The 22,219-nt window shown below is 39.0% G+C and overlaps 1 protein-coding gene across 1 annotated transcript in view; it reads right to left on the bottom strand.

The window, feature by feature from the left end:
* Window positions 1–22,219, bottom strand: part of LOC127573842 (general transcription factor 3C polypeptide 1) — a 57,676-nt gene that overhangs the window by 20,047 nt on the left and 15,410 nt on the right. Inside the window, exons 11-24 of the mRNA XM_052022364.1 lie at window positions 21,579–21,718; window positions 20,578–20,731; window positions 20,275–20,378; window positions 19,174–19,358; window positions 17,325–17,675; window positions 16,070–16,215; window positions 13,526–13,623; window positions 12,257–12,353; window positions 11,121–11,298; window positions 8,392–8,536; window positions 7,840–7,975; window positions 5,465–5,543; window positions 2,537–2,725; window positions 748–914 (exon numbers count right to left, since the gene is read on the bottom strand). Coding sequence (XP_051878324.1) covers window positions 748–914; window positions 2,537–2,725; window positions 5,465–5,543; window positions 7,840–7,975; window positions 8,392–8,536; window positions 11,121–11,298; window positions 12,257–12,353; window positions 13,526–13,623; window positions 16,070–16,215; window positions 17,325–17,675; window positions 19,174–19,358; window positions 20,275–20,378; window positions 20,578–20,731; window positions 21,579–21,718 — 2,169 coding nt within the window. The remainder of the gene's footprint in view (window positions 1–747; window positions 915–2,536; window positions 2,726–5,464; window positions 5,544–7,839; window positions 7,976–8,391; window positions 8,537–11,120; window positions 11,299–12,256; window positions 12,354–13,525; window positions 13,624–16,069; window positions 16,216–17,324; window positions 17,676–19,173; window positions 19,359–20,274; window positions 20,379–20,577; window positions 20,732–21,578; window positions 21,719–22,219) is intronic.

Here is a 22,219-nt window from a genome sequence, read left to right as displayed (position 1 = left end):
AACACAGGCTACTAGTTTCACTGCGGGAGGCCACTGGAAATTGATAAGCAATCGCTTCCATTTATACTTGTGCAAAGATCCTCTATTAAATCATGTAACATAAAGCCTTTACTATTTTTAGCTTGTAGTAACAAAATAAACTTATAGCTATTGAAACACATTTTGGGTCATTCTCTCTTCTCCCATCAGGTAGAAGATACAGGAGCCTGAAGCACAAACCACCAGGCTTAAGGACAGCTTCTATCCCACCGTGATAAGACTATTGAATGGTTCCCTGATATGATGAGGTGAACTCTGACCTCATGATCTACCTTGTGACCTTGCACCTTATTGTCTACCTGCACTGCACTCTCTGTAGCTGTGACACTTTACTCTGTACTGTTATTGTTTTTATTTGTATTACCTCAATGCACTCTGCACTATCTCAATGTAACTGCACTGTGTAATGAATTGACCTGTACGATCAGTATGCAAGACAAGTTTTTCACTGTACCTCAGTACAAGTGACAATAATAAACCAATACCAAAATAATTTTGTTGCTGTGAGCCTGAAATGCTCCAGCCCCTAACCCCATTTTTCCCATTGACACGATTGTTTTATAATGCAATTTTCTGTGTCACAAGGTTTTTTTAGGAACATGTTATAGCAGAGCTACCTGTACTGCTAATTTAGACTGTAACACACTGAATCATTAAAATTTTGCTACATTATAACTTTAGAAAGAAACCATGCACTTAATCACGTACTTTTTTGTTGAGGACGTGGCTGGCTACTCGACAAAGCATCAGCAGACTGTCTTCTTGTGCAGTCCAGGTTACACGGAGTTTGGTCATACGACGCAGTGCACTCCTATCTGCGTCATCTGTGAAACGAAACCTCTTAGCCTTCCCCTGTTGTGGTGCTTCCTCTGCAGCTATCAGAGGAGAATAATTATTACAGATGGGAAGAACTTACCACAATCTTTATTAAGAATTCCGCAGCCAGGGAAACCAAAGCCCCTGGATTGAAGGAGGCTGAGGGGTGGCCTGATAGAAGTGTACAAAAGAATTGTGAGAGGCATAGATAGGGTAGATAGTCAAAATCTTTTTCCCATGGTTGGGGTATCAGAAACAAGAGAGCATAAGTTCAGAATTCAAAGGGGATCGGAGGGAATTTTTTTTCTAATATAAAACACTGACTGGTTGGAATCTGGAGAGCACTGCCAGAGGAGTTGGTGGAATCAGATACAATCAGCATGCTTACAAGACATTTAGACAGACAATTAAAAAGGCAAGGCAGACAAGGTTAATAGGTCCTAATGCAGGCAGACAGAATTAGTGTAGATGGGCAGAAAGGTCAGCATGGACGCGTTGGGCTGAAGGGCCTGATTCTGTGCAGTAAGGCTCTATGACTCACTACCAAACTTTAATTATTGTTACTTCACAATTTTTACCATTTCCACTCTTGATACATTATATTTTAGTTAGCAACAGAAAATATAATTTAACAAACACCACAGTATGAACATTGACAGCAGTGATTTTACAAAGGGAAGCCTTAAGGTACCATGGCCTGCCATTAGCAGCGAGTCAATACGTCGTACATTAGATAGTCTGAAGTAAACGTCTCCATTTTCAAGGGAAATATGCCATTTAATAATAAAGAAACTTCCAAAAACAGGTTCAGTGTTTGTGCAGCATATAAATTATTGGATTAATAACAGAGGCCCCGAATGACAATCCAGAGACCAAAGTTCAAATCCTACCAAGGCAGCTGTGAAATGTAACTTCAGTTAATTCACAACTTATAAAAACTAGTTATTAGCTACTGGACAGTTGTAAAACACCATGTCCTCCAAGAGAGGAAACTTAACACCCCTGGGAGGTGTTGTCAGTGGACACAGCACACAATTGCAGTCCATTTTGTAGTTGGTGGACACACCAGCCACTGTGCGCTGGTGGTGGAGGGAACGTATGGAGTATTCATCAAGTGGGCTGCTTTTCTGTGGATGGTCACAGAGTCATACAGAATGGAAACAAGCCCTTTGGTCTACCAACTCTGCACTGACCATCAAGCACCCATTTACACTAATGTTCACCACCTAAAACAATGGACTGCAGTTACATGCCATGACTACTCTGACAGCACCTCCCAGTTCTTCAGGCTCTACCACCCATCTGGATAAGGGCTTCAGGTGCATGGGAGCCACCACCATCTGTAGATTCTCTCCAAATTTCACACCACCCTGACTTAGAAATTTATTGCCATCCCCTCAGAATCACTGGGTCCAAATCCTGGAATTCCCTCCCAGACAGCATTGGGGTATAGCTTCACTAAAGGACAGCAACTCTTCAGTGTGCAGCTCACCACCACTTTCTTGAGGGCAATTAGGGATGGGTAATAATTGCTGGCTTAGTTGGCGAGGACCAGATCCTTAAAAAAAAATGAATAAACAAAAAAAGTTTTTCTTCCTCTAGGAGTCTACAAAAGAATTATTCCTCCATTTTAAAAGGGAGAAACTTAAGAGGACAAAGATCACAGTGATGAAACTCTCACCTTTCTTCTTCTTTTTTCTTGCTTTCTTCCCACTCTCCTTTTCAGGTCGTTTTCGTTTCTGTCCTTTTCCACCAGCTACTCGCTTGTTTCGCCCAACGTTGCTCTCTTTCTCAATTCGGATTTCTTCCTTATCCTTGGCAAGAGGTCCGTGTACAGACCTGAGCATCCCCAACATACTGAACTTATTTCCTGCATCAAAAAATCCCAGAAAGAAATTGAAAAATTTTAAACCTTCTATGACTGATGTAGTTTTTAAAGAGTGGTACAAATCAGGTATTACTTGTTTTCAAGATCTGTTTGTTGGGGGAAACCTTTCTTCGTCTGAGCAATTGTCTACCAAGTATAATTTACCAAAAACCATTTTTTTAGATATTTACAAATTAGAGATTTTCTTCGATCTCAATTACATTCTTTTCCTTTGAGTCCTGATAAGAATTTATTAGATGTAATTTTTAATTTGGAACCCTTTCAGGATGGCTCAATATCTAATATTTATGACAGATTACTAGGAATGAGTAAGGTGCCACTAGATAAAATTAAAAGCGCTTGGGAACAAGATTTGCAGATGTCAATTTCCGAGGAAACTTGGAATGAAATTTTCAAGTTGGTTAATACTTCATCATTATGTGCTCATCACTCTCTCCTTCAGTTCAAAGTGGTCCATAGAGCTCACTTGTCTAAAGATAAACTATCCCGTTTTTATTCTGATATATCTCCTTACTGTGATAAATGCAATAACGGAGTGGCTTCCTTAATTCACATGTTTTGGACGTGTCAGTCTTAAAAATTATTGGACAGAGGTCTTTCATACTTTTTCTGTACTTCAAAATAAATTTTAAACTTAATCCTTTGCACTATTTGGGATCGTTGGAGAAAAAGATATAATTTTGAAGGCTTCTGATTTACATATTCTGGCTTTTATTTCTCTTATAGCCAGGAGAGCAGTATTGCTTAAATGGAAGGAAGTTACTCCACCTACTCATGCTCAATGGTTACGGGATGTTATGTCATACTTGAATCTAGAGAAGATTCGCTGTTCAGTTTTTGAATCTAATCTAGACTTTCAAACCCCGTGGGGACCCTTTTTGAATTATTTTCAAAATCTCTGATTTGGGGACTAAAACACAGATATTGGCTGACACTGTTATGTTTTTAAAGGTTTTTCCTTGCTGTTTTTTCCATCTAACAGCTTTGGGTTTTGGTAGTGGGAGTAGATATTTTTTATAATAAAATATTTCAATTTTTTCTTCCTTTATTAAGTAACTACTATATGTGATTATTGATTTAGAGTATTGTAATCTTAAGTATGATTCAACACACGTATTCAGTAGTATTTTTACTCTCTTTCTTGATGCATGTACTCTGTATTTTTCTCATGGATTCAATAAAAATATTGTAAAAAGAAAAAAAAGGAAGGATGCGGAAGCATTGAAAAGGGTGCAGAGATTTACCAGGATGCTGCCTGGTTTAGAGAGTATGCATTATGAGGAGAGACTAAGGGAGCTAGGACTTTACTCTTTGGAGAGAAGGAGGATGAGAAGAGACATGATAGAGGTGTACAAAATATCAAGAGGAATAGATAGAGCAGACAGCCAGCGCCTCTTTCCCAGGGCACCAATGCTCAATACAACAGGGCACGGCTTTAAAGTAATTGGTGGGAAGTTCAAGGGAGATATCAGAGGAAGGTTTTTTACCCAGAGAGTGGTTGGGGCATGGAATGCGCTGCCTGGACAGGTACATTGGTCAAATTCAAGAGATTGCTAGATAAGCATATGGAGGAATTTAAAATAGAGGGATATGTGGGAGGAAGGGGTTAGATAGTCTTAGGCGAGGTTTAATGGTCGGCACAACATTGTGGGCCGAAGGGCCTGTATTGTGCTGTACTGTTCTATGATTCTATAAAAATTAAAGGATACCTTGTCCATAATGCTTCTAACTTCCAAAATAGTGTCAAGTACAAAAGGCAAACAGTAATAATTACAAAAACATCTTACGAAATGTACAACAACATTTATTGTTTGCCCACTAAATAAAATTATTGCTTAGGGACACTTGCCCACTGACGACCCCTCTCAATATTAAGATCAGCATTCAAATGTATTGCAGTAATGAATATTTCTTAGTGCAATGCAGTTACAGCATTTCAACTTCAGATGGACATTTTGCATTTAACTCCGGTGAAGGCTAATTTGATTGAAATCATGTAAAAATCAAGTACGTGAACAGCTTTAAAGATGTATGGTACAGCTCCAGTGATCCAGGTTCAATCCTGACCTCCTGTTCTGCCTGCAGTGAGTTTGCATGTTCCCCCTTTGACAGCATGGGTTTCCTCAGGGTTCTCTGGTTTCCTATCACATCCCAAAGACGTGTGGGTTGGTATGTTAATTGGTCACTGTATATTGACCCTAGTGTATAGGTGAGTGGTCGACACTGGGAGCACGGGAAGAGCTTGGTGGGAATGTGGGGAGAATAGGTTACAGGGAGGATTAGTAGGGAATGAGAATGCTCTGTGAGCTGTCATACCCTTGATAAGCTGAAATGGCCTTCTATGTTGTGAAGAATTATGGTAGAATTTGCATTAACTAAATCTGATTCAGAAATAAACTATAAATCAGCTTCCATCCTCTCAGTTATTATGTCAGCATTAGGCTGGTGTTTGTGTACAGAAACTTTGGTTTGGTTTAAATAAATCTATACTTGAATTTCATCATCTTAAATTCATAAAATGGAAAATGCAATTTAAAATTTTGTGACATGTTGGCCTCATAGCAGGCTCACTTCAATATTTAATGATGATTGTATCAGGCAATCTATTACTTCCATGTGGGCTATTAATCCAGGTTGTCACAAACACTATTTATATTCATGCAAAGTATGTAATACAGAATCATACTGCAGATTGCTTCATTCGCAAGATAAATATTTTACCTGCAACTCCAAGAGGAAGCGAATGCTTGTTAAGGAAACTCTGTAATCGCATTGTGCTGCTCTCAGGGACGTTGAGGCTCTACAAAATCAACAGTGAATTAGCAGTTTGTTTTAGGCCGGTTGAAATAAAAATAAAATGACTGTTTATATACAGGTCCTTCCCAGATTATGACAGTGTTCCGTTCCTGTGAACTGTTTGTAATGTGAACAGTACACATGTCAAAATGTGGCCGTGAATGTTCCCACACGGCGGAAGATGCTTGCAGCCCTGCAGCAGCCAGCAAATCCTTCCCGCTGGTCTCCCAAATACTCGTTCACGTGTACGAGCTGTACACAGTCAGATGTTCGTAAACTGGGCAAGCAGCCATTAATCCATGTATTCCAACAAACTAGTTTCCTTCAATATCTATCTAAATGTCTTTTGGGAGTCCTGATCGAACCTGCTCCCTGCCACTTGCCCCTCGCGCACTGTAAAGGAATGGTAAAATATTTAAATGTATAAGCTTACTTTAATGTGTTCCTGTTAATTCTTAGTGTTTTAATATTGTTGCTGCAATGGAAGTGTAAAGATTGTTAAAGCAAATAGAATGGTATTAACTGTATTAAAGCAGTATAAGCTCAAGAAGCAAAGAATGATGGTCAGTTAAGTACAAAATAATGCTGACTGCAAGGAGCACACTGAAAGATGATTGTGTTTATAACCTGCAGGATGTGAAAGCCAGAGCACCGAATTTAGGCTATGGAATCAGACGGATAGCCTGGGATAGAGTAAGTACATTAAATCTACCAGGAACATGCTAACAAAGGATGGTTCTTGAAACAAATAGGGCCAGAACATTCATGAACAGATAGAACAAAAGAGGTGAAAACAGACAACGCTGGAAAAACTCCAGCATCTATGGAAAGAGAAACATTTAAAGTTTCAGATCTAAGATACTTCATCAGAGTATCACGTTTTTCATGCAAGGGACATTTGTCACAGAATTCTAGACAATTAGTATAAGAATTCTATTCAAGTAGCCTAGTCTGCAAGAATTAAATAAGGCTGATGAGAAATGCTCAATCTGAAGAGGAGTAGACAGGTAATAAATGAAACATAAAACTGACTTTTGAAAGGAACAGGGGTGCGGTAGCTCTGTGAATTGAGAGCTGGCAGGCAAGATCAAAGAGGAAAGGCGTATAAAAATGGACAAAAGGAATGACCTATAGGAAGAGCATCTGCAGAGAGAGCCACTAAGGTTTCGAGGAATCCTGTGACTATTGTCAAGTATTGGTTCTTTGTACTGGATATAACTTACTTAATAAATCTGAAATAAAAACAGAAAATGCTGGACCACTCAGCAGGTCGAGCAGTATCTGTGGAAAGAGAAACTGAGTTAATATTTCAGCTCAAAAACCCTCTGATAAAGGACCTTTGACCTAAAAATGTTAACAGACGCTGCCTGACCTGCATGTTGTGTTTTTATTTCAGATTTCCAGTATCTGTAATTTTTTGATTTCTTTTTTTTGCTTATAACTAATATACATATACCCATAATGGTTTACTGTAGTCATGAACAAGTTACTTGAATTAGGTTAAATTAATTGCTAATTGGTAAATCTTACATACCCTTCCACACTACACAATTCCAGATCATCACCACTCTGTACAAAGGAACTTTGCTTTCACATGCCTCCTGTAATTTTTTGTTGTCTGCCACTTTGAATCTGTGACCCCTGGTTCTTGAACCATTTAACAATGGGAAGAATTTCTCTCTATTACCCTACCTAAACCCACCGTGAACAAGTACACGTCCATCAGATCTCCCCTCAGCATACTATTTACCCTTTGCTTTCACAACTTCATTTTTTCATATTTGCAGTGTACTTTTATATTTACACAAGTGCCTACATTTATATGGCATTTTCGATCCAGTGAAGTGTCCCTAACCACTTTGCTTAAGGAGATAATGGGTTAATTGATTAAAAGCTTGGTCGAGGAGGTAGGTACAAAGAGCACCTTGCAAAAGGTGAGAAGAGAAGGGATGATGATAACAAGAGAGTCAGATGCCAGGAAGGCCATTCAAACTTAGTCTGTCCACTTTGGAAGAGCCACACATTGTAGACTGAGATCACTCTTAAAAGCTGTCAGCAATTTTGATCCCTTGCTTCTTTTTTGAAATTTACTCTTTGCATTGATCAACTTGCGGAAAAGTATTTCTTGGCAGTAATCACAAATTTACCTTACACTTGGTTGCATGGAGTACTCAGTGCTTTATACTTACAACTGAATTTAAAATATTTACCAACTTCAGTCACCTCAACTGCAGTTCCACTTCTATTAATGTCAGCACATCCTTCAAATCTATAATCAGCTACAGAATATTTACATTTACCTTTTTAGCATTGTTCATAATGTAACTGGTCCAGATCCAGTTTCGTTTCAAATGTCCAAAGAAACTAGAATCGAGGCCTGCTGCTCCAAGACCATCACCCGGAAGTTTCCCATCTTCCATCAACTTCCGACTACCGCTAGAGAGATTGAGTATAGAAATCACTAAAAGGAGCACCGCTCATCAGAACTGACAAACATTGCCTTCAAGAAAATGAAGGGAGAGTGTGGAGACAGCTAAGGGGGTGGGAGGGAGTGCAAAAAGAGAGAAGGTAAAAATAGAGCGCGGGGTGGCTGTGAGCAGGCAGTAGTGTGACCCAAAGAGCAGGAAAAGAGAGGAACGCACAAAAGACAGTAGTATGACACAAAGTGCAGGGAGAAAGAGCACATAAAAAGCTAAATCACTATGCAGTTCAGTTATCTCATTTTTCAGGAATACAGCCAGCTTACAGGTGGAAAGAGCAAAGAACAGCAAATAAATTGAGTAACACACAGTTCTCTCTTATTTAAATAATTCAATATTTTTGACTTTGCATGAATTACAAGCAAAACGCACGTTGCATATTCCAGCAAGGAACATTTGTTCTCCATGGTGTTCTTAGCAGTTGTGTCCTGATCCACCTCCGAGCGAAGCACAGAGTCTTCTGCTCCCTCAGGTGCTGCCTGGCCACTTTTATTTAAGCGAGGAACCCGTATAACTCCTGAAAACAAACATGCGGAACTTACAAAGATTTTTAAGAAAGGTCAATTTCCCACTTCCTGCAGTCCAACTTCACCTCCCTGTCTTCTCACGACATCCCTTAAATAATCTACTCTACAGGTGAATACATAGGACAATACAGCACAGTACAGACCCTTTGGCCCACGATGTGCCGACATTTTATCCTCCCTCAGTTTCTAAAAGGTGCTTAAATAATAATAGAAAATGCTGAAACTCAGCAGATGTGGTAGCATCTGTGAATTAAGGCAGAGTTAATATTTTGAGTCAATGACCCTTCACAGGTGATCTATTCATATGAAAGGTCATTGACCCAACAAGTTAACTATTTTCTATTCTATGAAAGCTGCTAAGTTTGAACGTTTCAGTTTTTATTTCAGATTTTCAGCACCTGCAATCATACCCTTTTGTCTATTGGTTCATAGATACATGGATGATTCGCTATGATTGTAATCACTGTATCTAAGAGTCTCCAAATTCAAGCTGGAATCATGTAGAACTATTAAATATCTTCAAATATAAATCTTATTATTAGTATGGCAACAGGGAAATGACAAGATATTGAATTTGAAACACTTGAAGAACTTGGATAATAATTTTACCGATTTCAAAGTAGTTTTATAATTTAAACAGTACAGTAAACCCTTAACTTTTGCAGGGGTTCATTCCAGAAATGACTATGAATCCTGAAAATCACAAATACCATTCATTCGCTGCTGTCTCCAGCAGGATTACCTTGTGACTGGGGTTTGCAGAGAATGAGGATTTGCCTGGCATTCTCTCAAACTGGTGAGTCATGTTAACACTGGGTGCTACTGCAACATGTTAATACTTTACTAGTCGTGAATTACCTGGATGGGGAGGGGTTATGCTTTTCATTACCTTGCTCAAAAATTTCACAGTTTTTAAAAAAGGGAAACTCCCCTGTGGATCATCCAGAGGGTCAAATGATTTCCTCATAGCAGAACTGAGAGTCTCATCAAGCCGTAATCAGTGATTCAAAGACCAACCGATACAGGTGGTGTTAGAGGAATAGAGTACATGTGGGTTTCAACTGCATATTTGTGAAACTACAAAAAGATTTACTGTAATTTCCAACAAGTACTTTATAACAGGTTTAGAGAAATAAAAATCTGATACCAAAGAGGTCCAAATAATTTTAGAAAACATATGAAATGAATTCAGGAGCAACACACAAAGGAGCTGGAGGAACTCAGCAGGCCAGGTAGTATCTATGGAGGGAAATAGACAGTCGACGTTTCGGGTTGAGACCCTTAAGGGTTCCTCCAGCTCCTTTGTGTGTTGCTGCAGGTTTCTAGCTTCTGCAGTCTCTTGTGTCTGAAATGAAATCAGGCTAAAGTTCAAATTTGGAAGATAGATGTAAAACAAAAGCAATGCAACATTATTTCATTTAATTCTGGTACACTTCCGTCTTTTATATTTCCTTTAAAAACTTTGCCAGAGGTCTCATTGAATCATTTCTAAACTCTTTCATTTCTCCCCTTTAGTTTGACAGATAGCGACACTATGTGGCCAAAAAATGAACAACATGTACAGCGATAAACTTACAAGAACATTCAAAATCACCAAGGGCATAATTCTCTTGGGATCTGCCCATCTGTTCATAGTGTTATTTCTTTCCACTGCTATACAAAGAAGCAACACCAGCCTCCAATCTGACTTCCTGAATCAGGAGTTATTATTGAGGGATCAAACAACTTTGCTATACTTTATGCTGGGTGCAGTGTTAGTGACACTTGCATCAACCAGTTAGGACTCAGGAAAACAACCCCAGCCAGAGGTTGATTAAGTCTATCTGGCAATACTAAAATTCCATGGTAGATGGTCTTTGCTGGATATGTAGAGAGCTGGAATATCTATCTGTTTTTGTCCAATTTAAACAAAAGGCTGGCTTGTGTGGGTAGTTTTGACAGGACTTCTAGCATTCAGTCTGTTGATTGGCAATAAATCCTGGGACATCTTGCATTCACTGTGAAGCACAGCAGTTAGGGAGTTAATGACAGATTCAAAAGGCCAAGTCTATTAATTTGTTCTGCAGCTGAGCTCCACGTGAAGTCCAGTGGAAGAGACCAGTTTTGCCGAGATTCCCCAACAACTCCTGATGTAGTATCCAACACTCCATTAATTTCAGTGGAGCTTGCAGGATTTCAGATTAGGAGGCAAAGGGGAAAACAAGTTACGTTCTTAAAATTACTTTGCATTAGTTTAGGGATTTTAGTTAAAATCTATTTTAGTTCTTAAAAACTCAAAAATTGCATCTTTAGCAACCAAGATTTGTGGGGTGGGGGGGTTCACTGCGGTTTCAGAGGCAAGGCCATCTCCCTTTACCAGAAGTTCTGATCACTGAGGATATGCTGCAGAGCAAAGGGCACGCAAGGACCATGGGTGATTCCAGGCACCAGGTGAGGGATTCAACAAGCAAAATCTGACTCATTCGTTTGAAAGACATTGAGGAAAATTATTGTTTCAGCATTTATCAACAAATTTTTGGTTAAACTGATCAACAATATTTTAAACCTTTAACAAGTTCACAAATAGAAACTTACCTAGTGGTGTATTCAGACAGACACACATAAGGTCAAACCAGAAGCTCTCTACATCTTGCATACTATTGAGAGCATAGCAGCGATTATCAAATGGCCTGCTGCTTCTGGCCAAATTATAGTGTGGATCACAACTGGTAGTGTCAACAATCATGGCATTCTTTTTGACATAAATGAAAATCTAGATTAATAAAAACAAGAATCAGTGGTCAATCTGGAGATCCAGGTTTCACTTTATACAAATCACAGTAACACAATGTGGAAGATCTTTGCTCACCGTTTCACCTGAATAATGCTTAAGGCATTTTAGCCACCAACTCTGAGAGAAATCTGGCGAATCACTTATATATAGTTTCAGGATCTCATGACTGCAGAACTGTTTATTTCAAGCTGTTCCATTGTTTTCCAGTGTTATCAAACATTCATTCAGTCAATGCAAAAATGAAGTTTTGAAATGATATAGCTTTAATTAGATTCTTATTTTTACACTACATTCAAAGTACAACATTATTTTAAAAAATATAGCACGTTACAAGCTACCACAACTCCAGGTAATTAGGTTCAGGGTAACAGTACAAGCTGAAGTATAAACTTTCAAAAGGGTTACATGTTAAGTGGGATTTAGCTGCTTTTCATCCAAACTAATCCTACTGCAATTTAATGGGCATTTCCAAGGTAAATGGCTTTCTACTGTATTAAATGGAATACAAGCATATCACTTCATGCAAAATGATTTTTTTTTAATGGCTGTGAAGTTTTCCCAAGTATCCTCAGTTAAAGGAGCAACCAACCACAAGGAGAGTTACCAGATATTAAGTACTGAGGGTGATTTATGTCTTGTTTTTCCTCCTAATAAGAAATAAATCTGATGTCTTTTTGGCCCAGCAGTATTATGACGTTCCTGCTGCAGATTGGTTGTGTGTTGTGAGCGCTAACATTCACTGGCCAGAGAAACACCATTTCAACCAGAGGAATAGAACAATTTGTCAAGACAACTTTATAATTACGATATTCTAAAACTGAATCGTCTAGCCTATTTAGTCAATGGAGATCTCGGAGACGATGGCTAAAGAACCACACACTTTACTTGGAATCAGCAGTGCAACATTCGGCTTCACAATTCTTCACTGAAGGCTTACCTGATCTTTCTCTTGAAATTTTTCAGTTGGGCCGAACTGCAATAATCCCATGTAACAGAGACGTTGCAGATTCTCAAAGAAGGAAAATATGTATCGCCTGTAAAAACACCAAAAATGCAACAATATTTATATTGAAGATAATATTGTTAGTTGCTTCCAACGAACAAGCATTCAATGTTGAGGAATCTCACAGTATTTCCATACCTAATATGTCTGATATTTATTCAATGCATTATTTGAGCAATTTGACCAATATCCCATGTTCCCTTCATTATACAAAATATGTTGATAAATAGTTTTGCTCAAAGTGGTATTTTAATATATCCAACAAATAAATAACATTCAAAGGATTAAGTTTTCCTGCATAATTTAGTATATGCCCAAACTCAATTGCCTCCTTCATAAGATATATTTATAAGTCACATGCACATCAAAACACACAGCGAAATGCATCTTTTGCATAGAGTGTTCTGGGGGCAGCCCGCGAGTGTCGCCACTCTTCCGGCGCCAACATAGCATGCCCACAACTTCCTAACCTGTACATCTTTGGAATGAGGGAGGAAACTGGAGCACCTGGAGGAAACCCACACAGTCAAAGGGAGAACGTACAAACTCCTTACAGACAGTGGCCAGAATTGAACCGGGGTCGCTGGTGCTGTAATAGTGTTACGCTAACTGCTACACTACCGTGCCTGCCCATATCAACTAAAAAACACTTCGGGCTTGCAAACCAGTTGTGTTCAGCTGGAGATATTTTCTGCTAAGATTAATTTAAAACTTTATAGCTGAAAATATAACTTCCACTTGCTTAGAATAATACTGCACAGATTGTTACTTAAATCAAATATACTGGATGGAGAAGTTTACATAGCTAAGCAGGGTGGTTACAGAAGTGACTGGTGTAAGGAAAAAAAAATGTACTTAGGAATGTTCTGCAGATGAAAGTGGGGAGCTTAGTGCTGTCTGACCTGCTGAGTTCCTCCAGCATTTTGTGTGTGTTCCTCCAGATTTCCAGCATCTGCAGTCTCTCTGGTGTCTACTACAACTAATGGGGATTTCTTTACTTGATATTTAAATGCTTCGGCTGACACTGGGTCTTGTAATAGGAAAATTTCACCAAGAACTTGTTCTGCAAGATTTTTTTTCCTAAGTGATACATACATTAAAAAAACTAGTTTTTAATGCTAATTGAAATATTTCTTGATTGTCAGAAAGCCTTTGCAATTAGAGATCCATATGAATTTTGAAAATACATTTGACAGCTCTTACCGCTTATAAAGAAGCTGCTGCCTCATGGGCTGTGGCAGACTCCTGATCAAAGTGTGCTTCAAGATAGGATCATTTATAAAGTCTTCCAGATTTTCAACCTATATAAAAAGACAAATAAAAAAGGATAAAAAAAGTAAATAGTCAACAACAAAAACTCCAAAGAAAGCCTATGCACACATCAATCACAAACTTCACTGACACCTGGTTTGCTACTAAAATATTTTATTAAGTAATTGAAACAAATAATAGTCCTAAACCAAAGGAAATATACCCAAATCTGGGGCAACACACACAAAATGCTGGAGGAACTCAACAGGTCAGCAGCATCTATGGAGGTAAATAAACAGTCGACGTTTCGGGCCACGACCCTTCATCAGGACTGGAAAGGAAGAGGGCAGAAGCCAGAATAAAAGGGTGGGGGGAGGGGAGGGGGAAAAGCACGAGCTGGCAGGTGACAGGTGAATCCAGGTGGGGGGGGGGGGGAGGTGGGGGGGGCAGTAGCAATGATGTGAGAAGCTGGGAGGTGATAGGTGGAAGAGGCAAAGGGCTGAAGAAGATGGAATCTGATAGGAGAAGATAATAGACCATGGAATAAAGGGAAGGAGGTGGGGATCCAGAGGGAGGAGGGTGTGGGTGATGAGCAGATCATGAGGGCAGGGGACGAGAAAGAGAAAGGGTAAAGGGGCCAGACGGATAATTGAAAACAAAGGAGGGGGGACCAAAGGGGAGTGGTTACCGGAAGTTAGAGAAATAGATATTGATGCCGTCAGGTTGGAGACTACCAAGACAGAATACAAGGTGATGTTCCTCTAATCTATGTCTAACCTCAATTTTGCAGTAGTGGCGACCGTGGACAGATATGTCAGTGTGGGAATGGGAAGTGGAATTAAAACACTGAATTAAATATCCAAGATGGATCCAGCTGAAAGGTTGTCAGATTAAAACCAATCTCTCCACTTTAGATAAACGTTTTACAGCTTAATTCTAAGTGAAAGGATAGTGCTAAAATTTTGTAATGTAAAGCTCTGCTTGGTTAGCTCCCTAATCTTCAGCGGGCAGAGTAAAGGAGTGCCAAAAATGAGACCTTATGAAAGTGAAGCCTGTGTTTGGCAGAATAGTTTTCTAAATGGCTATTTCAAACATCAATGTTTTAAAATGTTCTCACAAGGGAATTAAGAGATACAAGAAAAGTGAAGTTGAAGGAGAAGATTATCCTTGATTTACAATGGCAGAGTTGGCTCAAGGAGCTGCACTGGCAATTCTTGCTATTATACCTTTCTGTTGTCACACAGGCCATCACACACTATTCTTTCAGTTCAACTAAAATGGAAATTGAGCAATTTCATGAGGTGCCATTTAATTTCCACTTATTTCTTGAATGATTTTACTAATTTGGCTGCTTCAGATGGTACTTTCTATCATGTTTCATAAAAGCATATGGTACGTACTTAACTTTATTGGTTCACCTGTGGGATTTTCCTTGCATTCGTTGAGAATATGGTAGCTTAATAGACTAGCAGCCAGAATTCTGGATCATTGATCCAGAGACACAAGTAGCAGCTGGGGAATTTAAATTCAAGTAATTAAATCAATCTGTGATTTTCTTTTAAAAAAAGCTAGTCTCAGTGATGGTAACCATGAAACTATCAGACTATCACGAAAAGAAATATGCCATCCTTATCCAGTCTGGCCCAACTACAATTCCAGACCCAACAATATTGTTGACCCATAACTGCCACTTTACTTCAGGGCAATTAGGGAGGGATATTAAATGCCAATGCTGCCAGTGTCATTCACATCCAGTTAGTGAAATAACACAAAGAAATAGATTTTGGAACTTTGTACGCCAGTTTTAAATATTTGCTCCAACTCTTATCTTTAGCTATTTGCCGTTCCCCACTCATGCACTGTATACAATGAAACAGGGTTATGAAAATGGAAATACCAAAATGCTGGTAACCTGGCCCTTAAAAACATCTGTGTTTATTCAATAGAATATCTCCTACAATATTACTTGATAACATATACAAAAGGATTAGACACGTTCCATTGCAGCGCAGGAGAATGAGGGGTGATCTTTTAGAGGTGTATAAAATCATGAGGGGCGATCTTATAGAGGTGTATAAAATCATGAAGGGCATAGATAGGTCAATGTGCACAGCCACTTTTCCAGGGTTAGGGAAATCAAGAACTAGAGGGCATAGGTTTTATGAGGGGAGAGATTTAATAGGAACCTGAGGGGCAACTTTTTCACCGAGTGAGCTGCCCGAGGAAGTGGTTGAGGCAGGTACATTAACAACTTTTAAAAGGAACTTGGACAGGTATATGGATAGGAAATGTTCAGAGGGATATGGGCCAAATGTGGGCAAATGGGACCAGCTTAGATAGGAATCTTGGTTGGCATGGACCAGTTGGGTGAAGGGTTGTATGACTCTGACTCAAAACACTCACTCCAAAAAAATGAAGTCACTTACAATCATCTATACTACTGAGTCTTTAGTAACAGATTTAATAAGCTCAAGAAGAAAATTCATATAGCATTACCTTGTGGCTGACTTGTACTATCTGAACAAAAATAGAGAGGGGAAGACAGAGCAATATGTCACTAATGAGAGCCCAACCATATCCAAATTCTCTGTGAATAGGGGTAGGAGGGATATTTCTCTTCCACGATGCCTCATCCACGTAAACTGTGGAAAAATGCATACAAACCAGTCATAGCCTTAAAAATGTAATATGACAGCTTTGAGTTTGATTAAAACAAGTTTTTTTTTCCCCCCAAACTGTGTTTGCACAAGCACACCTTCAGTTTGACATACATACAGAAAATACGTATGGAACAAGGGAAGACATTTAACACATCATCTCCAAGGATCATGTACAATTCGTTGCATCATAAACTCTTTAAAATCCATTCAGAGGGGATCAATCACAGCAACAATCTTCCAGATGGCACAAACTTTAAATTATTGTACTTTTAACACCTACGTTTTCTGCACTCTAATCATTTAAGCAACTCACATTGTTCCCAGCACCACCTCCCTATTAATCTTCCCTCCTCATTGACTTCAATTCCTAAAATGATCCTTGCTTCTCTAAATTTTGAACTGCTTAAATTCCGTGCAAATTTAAAGCTGTAATATCCCAAACACATCATTAACAGAGTTAAAACTGTTTTTGAAGTTTACAACAAAATCTACCTGAACACTTTCACATGGCGACAACATTCAGTGATACCTGCTTTCACCATTCAATGATCAGACCAATCCTCTCTCAAAGAACAAGTCCGAATCCTCTGTGGTCATGAAAAAGCAAGCACCACAATCCCAATATTAAGTAGTTGCAGTAGAATGCACAAGCACAATTGTTATCAATTAGAAGAGTAAAACATGTAGCACTTAAGTGCTAGATCTGATACAATACCAATAAAATGACAAAAGGCTCACAACATAACTTGGAGCTTCATTCAACTGGAAGGTCAAGTTAAAACCTAATTTATTTTAAGTAGGGGAGGCTGTCTTGTGGTTTGTCCAACAAACATTGGGATGGCACAGGTATACTGGAATGCTGTACAAAACTCATCTCAATCAATGTTCTCCAGAAATTTGCCATCCTTGTCCCTTCTGCTCTATATGACTCCAAATCCATATAGCTGACTGACACTTAAATGCCATCTGCACACCAAGCAAGCTACACAGCTCAAAGGGTGATCAGATTTTAATTTAACATTGGATTTTGGCTTTGCCTCTGATATCCACATCCAACAAACAAATAAAACAGAAATGAAAATTTGAACTACCAGTCTCTTTCATGCATAACTGGTCTAGTTCCTCCTCCCAGTGGCGGTCTTCATCAATTTCTGTTGTAGTTGGCGTCTCATCTGGCTTTCCATTAGCAGCTGGATTGCTCTTTTCTACGACAGCATCAATGGTGTCATTTGACATGGATGCAACAGCTTCTCCAGGGGCTTCCGAAGACGAGACCTCTCTCTTGGCACTATTTGGTGCGTCAACAGAAGCTATCGATGTGGCCGAATCCTTTGGAGCTTCTTGGAGCGGGTGTCCATAAATGAGGTACCACAGGAACATGTGGACAAGGCGTAGACGAGGCATCTTGGGAAGGAACCCAAGTGAACGTCCCAGCCCAGGAACTGAAAGAGAGATGCAGAATTTTTAAAATTACAGATAACAGTGCAAAAGATGTGATTGCTACATTCAGCTAACATTAAGTGATTGCAACATAACAGCTATACTATACACAAGGCACAGAGTAAAGCAGCAGTAAAACAAAAGAAAACAAGTCAGGCCACAGTTAAGGATCTGCAGCGGTCATGATAAGACAAGTCTCGTAATTCTCATATTGTGGTAGAGAACATGACTGCAACTTCTACCAAAGGAACCAAGACAAAAATAACAATAAGAGGACTCAAGTGTTAGATCAGGTACCATACCAATGGAATGAGCTGTTGAGGAAAGGCTGACAATATAATTAGGAGCTTCACCCAATGACTAGAAATTCAAGATAAAACCCAATTTATTTTAAGGTGGGGATGGCGAATATGGCTTGGCAACAAACATTGGTATAGAACAGGTATACTGGATTTTCTTCTCTGGACCTCCAGAGAAGAAAATCTGCCATTGTAGCCTCTGTGACAACTGCAGCATAATAAGCAAGTTCTCCGCATTTAGTTCCCTTATACAATGAGATGGACTATGACCTCACAATCTACCTTGTTGTGACCTTGCACCTTATTGCACTGCACTTTCTCTGTAGCTGTGACACTTTACTCTGTACTGTTATTGTTTTAACCTGTACTACGTCAATGCACTCTGTACTAACTCAATGTAACGGCACTGTGCAATGAATTGACCTGTACGATCGGTATGCAGGACAAGTTTTTCACTGTACCTCGGTACAAGTGACAATAATAAATCAATACCAATAAAAGTCTGCAGAGCAGCGTGTATGGATGGGGAGTAGATAATAGATAAAGAGGGGATTAGAGCAGAGACTGAATAATTGAAACTGATTCAGTGAAGCTTGGGGATTCATTCACTCACGGGACATTAATGACACTGGCAATGCCAGCATTGAGTGTTGGACTATTGAAATAGTATTGAGTTTTGAAATAGGACACAATGCAGGTTCAGTAGGATCATGTCAAGAAAGGGATCTTTAGAGGCTTAAACTGGAAGAAATCTCTTCTCTGGACCAGTGAAGGACTCAGGAGATTTAATGGATGATTTTAAACTTATGATCTTTGAGAAAGCAATAATAGAAAGGCTCCTTCCTTTGCTTGGGAGATTGTAATAGAGATTTGGGCACAAAGATGGAGGTTAAGAAAGACTCGGCAAATTACAGTAGCATGACTTTTTTTTGCAAAAGAAAGCAGTGAAACAATCTGTGGATAAAAGCTGGCTACATATTCAAAATAGAAGATGTAGGGTTATGAGAAAGAGCAGGAAAGTGGGTTTACTTTTGGATTGCTCTACAGTAGAGCTGAATGCTCCTTTGCCACGGGACTCAATAATCACCATTTTCTGTAGAAAGTATTTAAAACTTTTTTTTTACAAACATCAATGAAGTGTCTGGAGATGTGCATTTGGGTATGGCTTTTCTCCAGTTACTTATGCAAGTTATGTTTTTACCTATTACAGGATGATAATTCTTCAGGGGAGTGACACCCATTTTCTCATCTGTTTTGGTTGTGGAGCATTTGCTGGGCACTTCACCATTTCTGCCTGGTTCTGTCTCGCACAATGCAATCACTGAACTACTTTCCTTTGCCTGCTTTTGCTTTTCTTTCTGAGCCTGGACTTGCAATGATTTCATTCTGGAAAATAAGAAGCCAGAGAAAACCACAGAAGATGTTAACTTTAAAATATTGTCCAGGATCTTCTGCTACCTGCATACTAAACCCACTCTTTTCTGAAGTGAGTCTCTGGATGAACTTCTCTGATTAGCAAGGCCCAGTGCAGCACCAACCAGCGCAACAGCAGCCCATGCCAATAGAAAGGGTTTGACAGCCAAGCTTACCAGGGTCAAACTATCAATGAGATTTAATGTCTGTCAATGTCTCTGACTATCCAGATATACCCTTCTCTGAGTGACACTGGATAAACAACAGCTCAGCTAGGAGGAGCTATTCTTATTACAAATTTCATCTGCCAGGCTCCAAGGGGTTCCTAAAGACTGAAGTGAAAGACCCTTTAAATATGTGCTTGTCACTGGTAAAAAGAGCATCTCTGAAAAATAGAGTGGAGACACAAAAGACTGCAGATGCTGGAATCTGGGGCAACAAGCAATCTGCAAAATTGTCAATGCTTCAGCATCAGGAACCACCCCCCCCCCCCCCCCCCCCCCCCCCAACACACACACAGATGGTGCTCTATCTGCTGAGTTCTTCCAGCAGATTGTTTGGTGCTCCGGAAATAGCAAATTTCCTCACTCCAAATGGAGCCCGAGAAACGCTTAACAGTGCCCGATGTCTTTATAAAGACCTATCTCAAAGCTTTATTTCTTTTATCCCATGACGCTCTGAAGCACCTTTACAACATCTTTCCAAACTGAAGGCAGTTGTTATTTTCTCTTACTCAGCTTCAGGAACAGAATTCAGAATTATGCATTATATTGCTGTAGTCTCTGGCAAGACACTGAAGGCAGTAATCATGATCACACCTTGGAAGTATTATTCTACCTGCTGCAAATAGAGGTTTCGTAGTCAATACAGAAGAACAAAAGTTACTGACCGATGGACAGTGTAAGAACTGGAGATCCTAAATCGAACTTGCTCAATGGCGCTTTTTACCAGTGGATCATTGGGAAGCACAGAAGGATGAGCAACAAACTCCACCTGAAGAAATGGAAATATATTGCAACCAAAAGTACCATCTCAACAATTGCAAAACCAAACACAAAGATCCTACATAGTTATTCTTACTAGTTGTGTTATGCATCTACATAAATGTTTTCACTATGAATATAGAAGTGACATGTCAAAATTTGCTGAAGCTTTTAAAATTGCACCGTATATTAAAAAGGCTGGCAGTGACCTTTTTGCTGATGCCATCCTGTATAACAGTGGTGCGGAAGAGCCGAAGTAGTCCCTCTTGAGCCAGCTTCTGAACCATTCTTACTATGGATTTCTTGCAGCATCTGGTGACCACACCGTCTTGCTTCTCTTCTTCCATGATCATCTTCTGAAGCCTAGAGAAGTAAACAAATACATATTTCTTGAAAAGTAAGACTACTTTGTATAACCTAATCAGGTGACTAGATTGTCATAAAGAATCAACTTCTTTACAGTTGAACACCAACAATATTCAAGTAAAATTAGCTGCAACCCTGGTGGCCCCACAAAAGGTACTACTATTATGTAGTTTCTTTTGCCTCCAGTATCAAAGGCTTCAGCTCAGCTAACCAGCACATCAAGGAAGATGCACATTTTTATAAGAGGAGGAAATCTGGAGAACTAAATGGTATAATTTGAAGACAGCTAATTAAACGATATGTCAAAACAGTTCAGATTTATAGAAAAAATCTAATTCAAGATCCAGTAACAACAATCTTCAATAACTCCCAAGATCTTGTGCTTTTCTAGAAAAGGTACACTACTTCATTTAACTATGCAAAATTGTGATTTAACGGATGCATCATATACTTCACGTTGCAACCAAATCAAAAATTATACAACTAGAAAGATATTCAGATGAGTTTCTATTTTATTGTAATCATATCCAATTCAAAATTGGGCAGTTAAACTCTACTACTTAGTGATACTGACTGAATCATCCATATGAAAGTTATATTTCCAGCAATGCATATTCAATTCTGGAATTCCTAAATTTGCTCTACATGACACAAAAACTTCATTTCAATTAATTGTCCTGATAATGTACTATTTTTCAAAATCTAACATAACATTTTTGAAAATTGTTTGCCCGTTGTCTATAGGTTTAGTGAAAGAGTTTCTTGTGAGGATACAAGATGTTAAATAGTGAAAGCCCAGTCCTCTCTGAAGATAATCACGTTGGCATCATGGAATGAAACTTACGTAAACAGGCTTTCAATCAATTTCAAATTCCGTACAGCTTCTATTATCAAGTTTTGTCGTTTTAGCAACCGAAATGTTTCGTGAGGTCTCTTTAGGTAAATATTTTTGCAAGGTTTCCTCTTCCTTCCATGGCTCTTTTCCTAAGAAAGTAAGTGAAAACGCAATCGATGTAATTGTGATATGCATCATGCCTTCAAAATATTTACATTTGTTTGGTTTAACAAACTTGTGATGCATGCAAAAAAAGATCACACTGATATTATTAAAATATGTTTCGTTGGTCGTGGATCTAGTCAGAATGTGCATAGTTTATTATAAAGGAAAGATTAAATGCAGAATATTTACTTCATTATGGACTAGGGTCCGCAACAAAGAATAAGTGGCAGGATGAATTAATGCAACACTGGGTCAAATCCAGCCTGAACAGCTAAAAAACCCTCCTTTATTCTGGCTACAACAGAAGGTGAAATGATCTAGTGCAGCTCCAAGAAGTCATAAACCACAACGGCAGTGCCATGTTACATTAACGATAGTAATTCAGAGAACTGAAGGCCAACAAAGGAAGTCTTAGAATTTCAATTCAAATTAGACAAAATAAAAAGCTGGCAAAAAAAATAAAATTGTGACCACCTGACTACTGC

The sequence above is a fragment of the Pristis pectinata genome, chromosome 8 (genome assembly GCF_009764475.1).
Source record: "Pristis pectinata isolate sPriPec2 chromosome 8, sPriPec2.1.pri, whole genome shotgun sequence".
NCBI lineage: Eukaryota > Metazoa > Chordata > Chondrichthyes > Rhinopristiformes > Pristidae > Pristis > Pristis pectinata.
The sequence above is the reverse complement of the archived record's forward strand: the minus strand, read 5'-3'. Positions and strand labels throughout refer to the sequence as shown.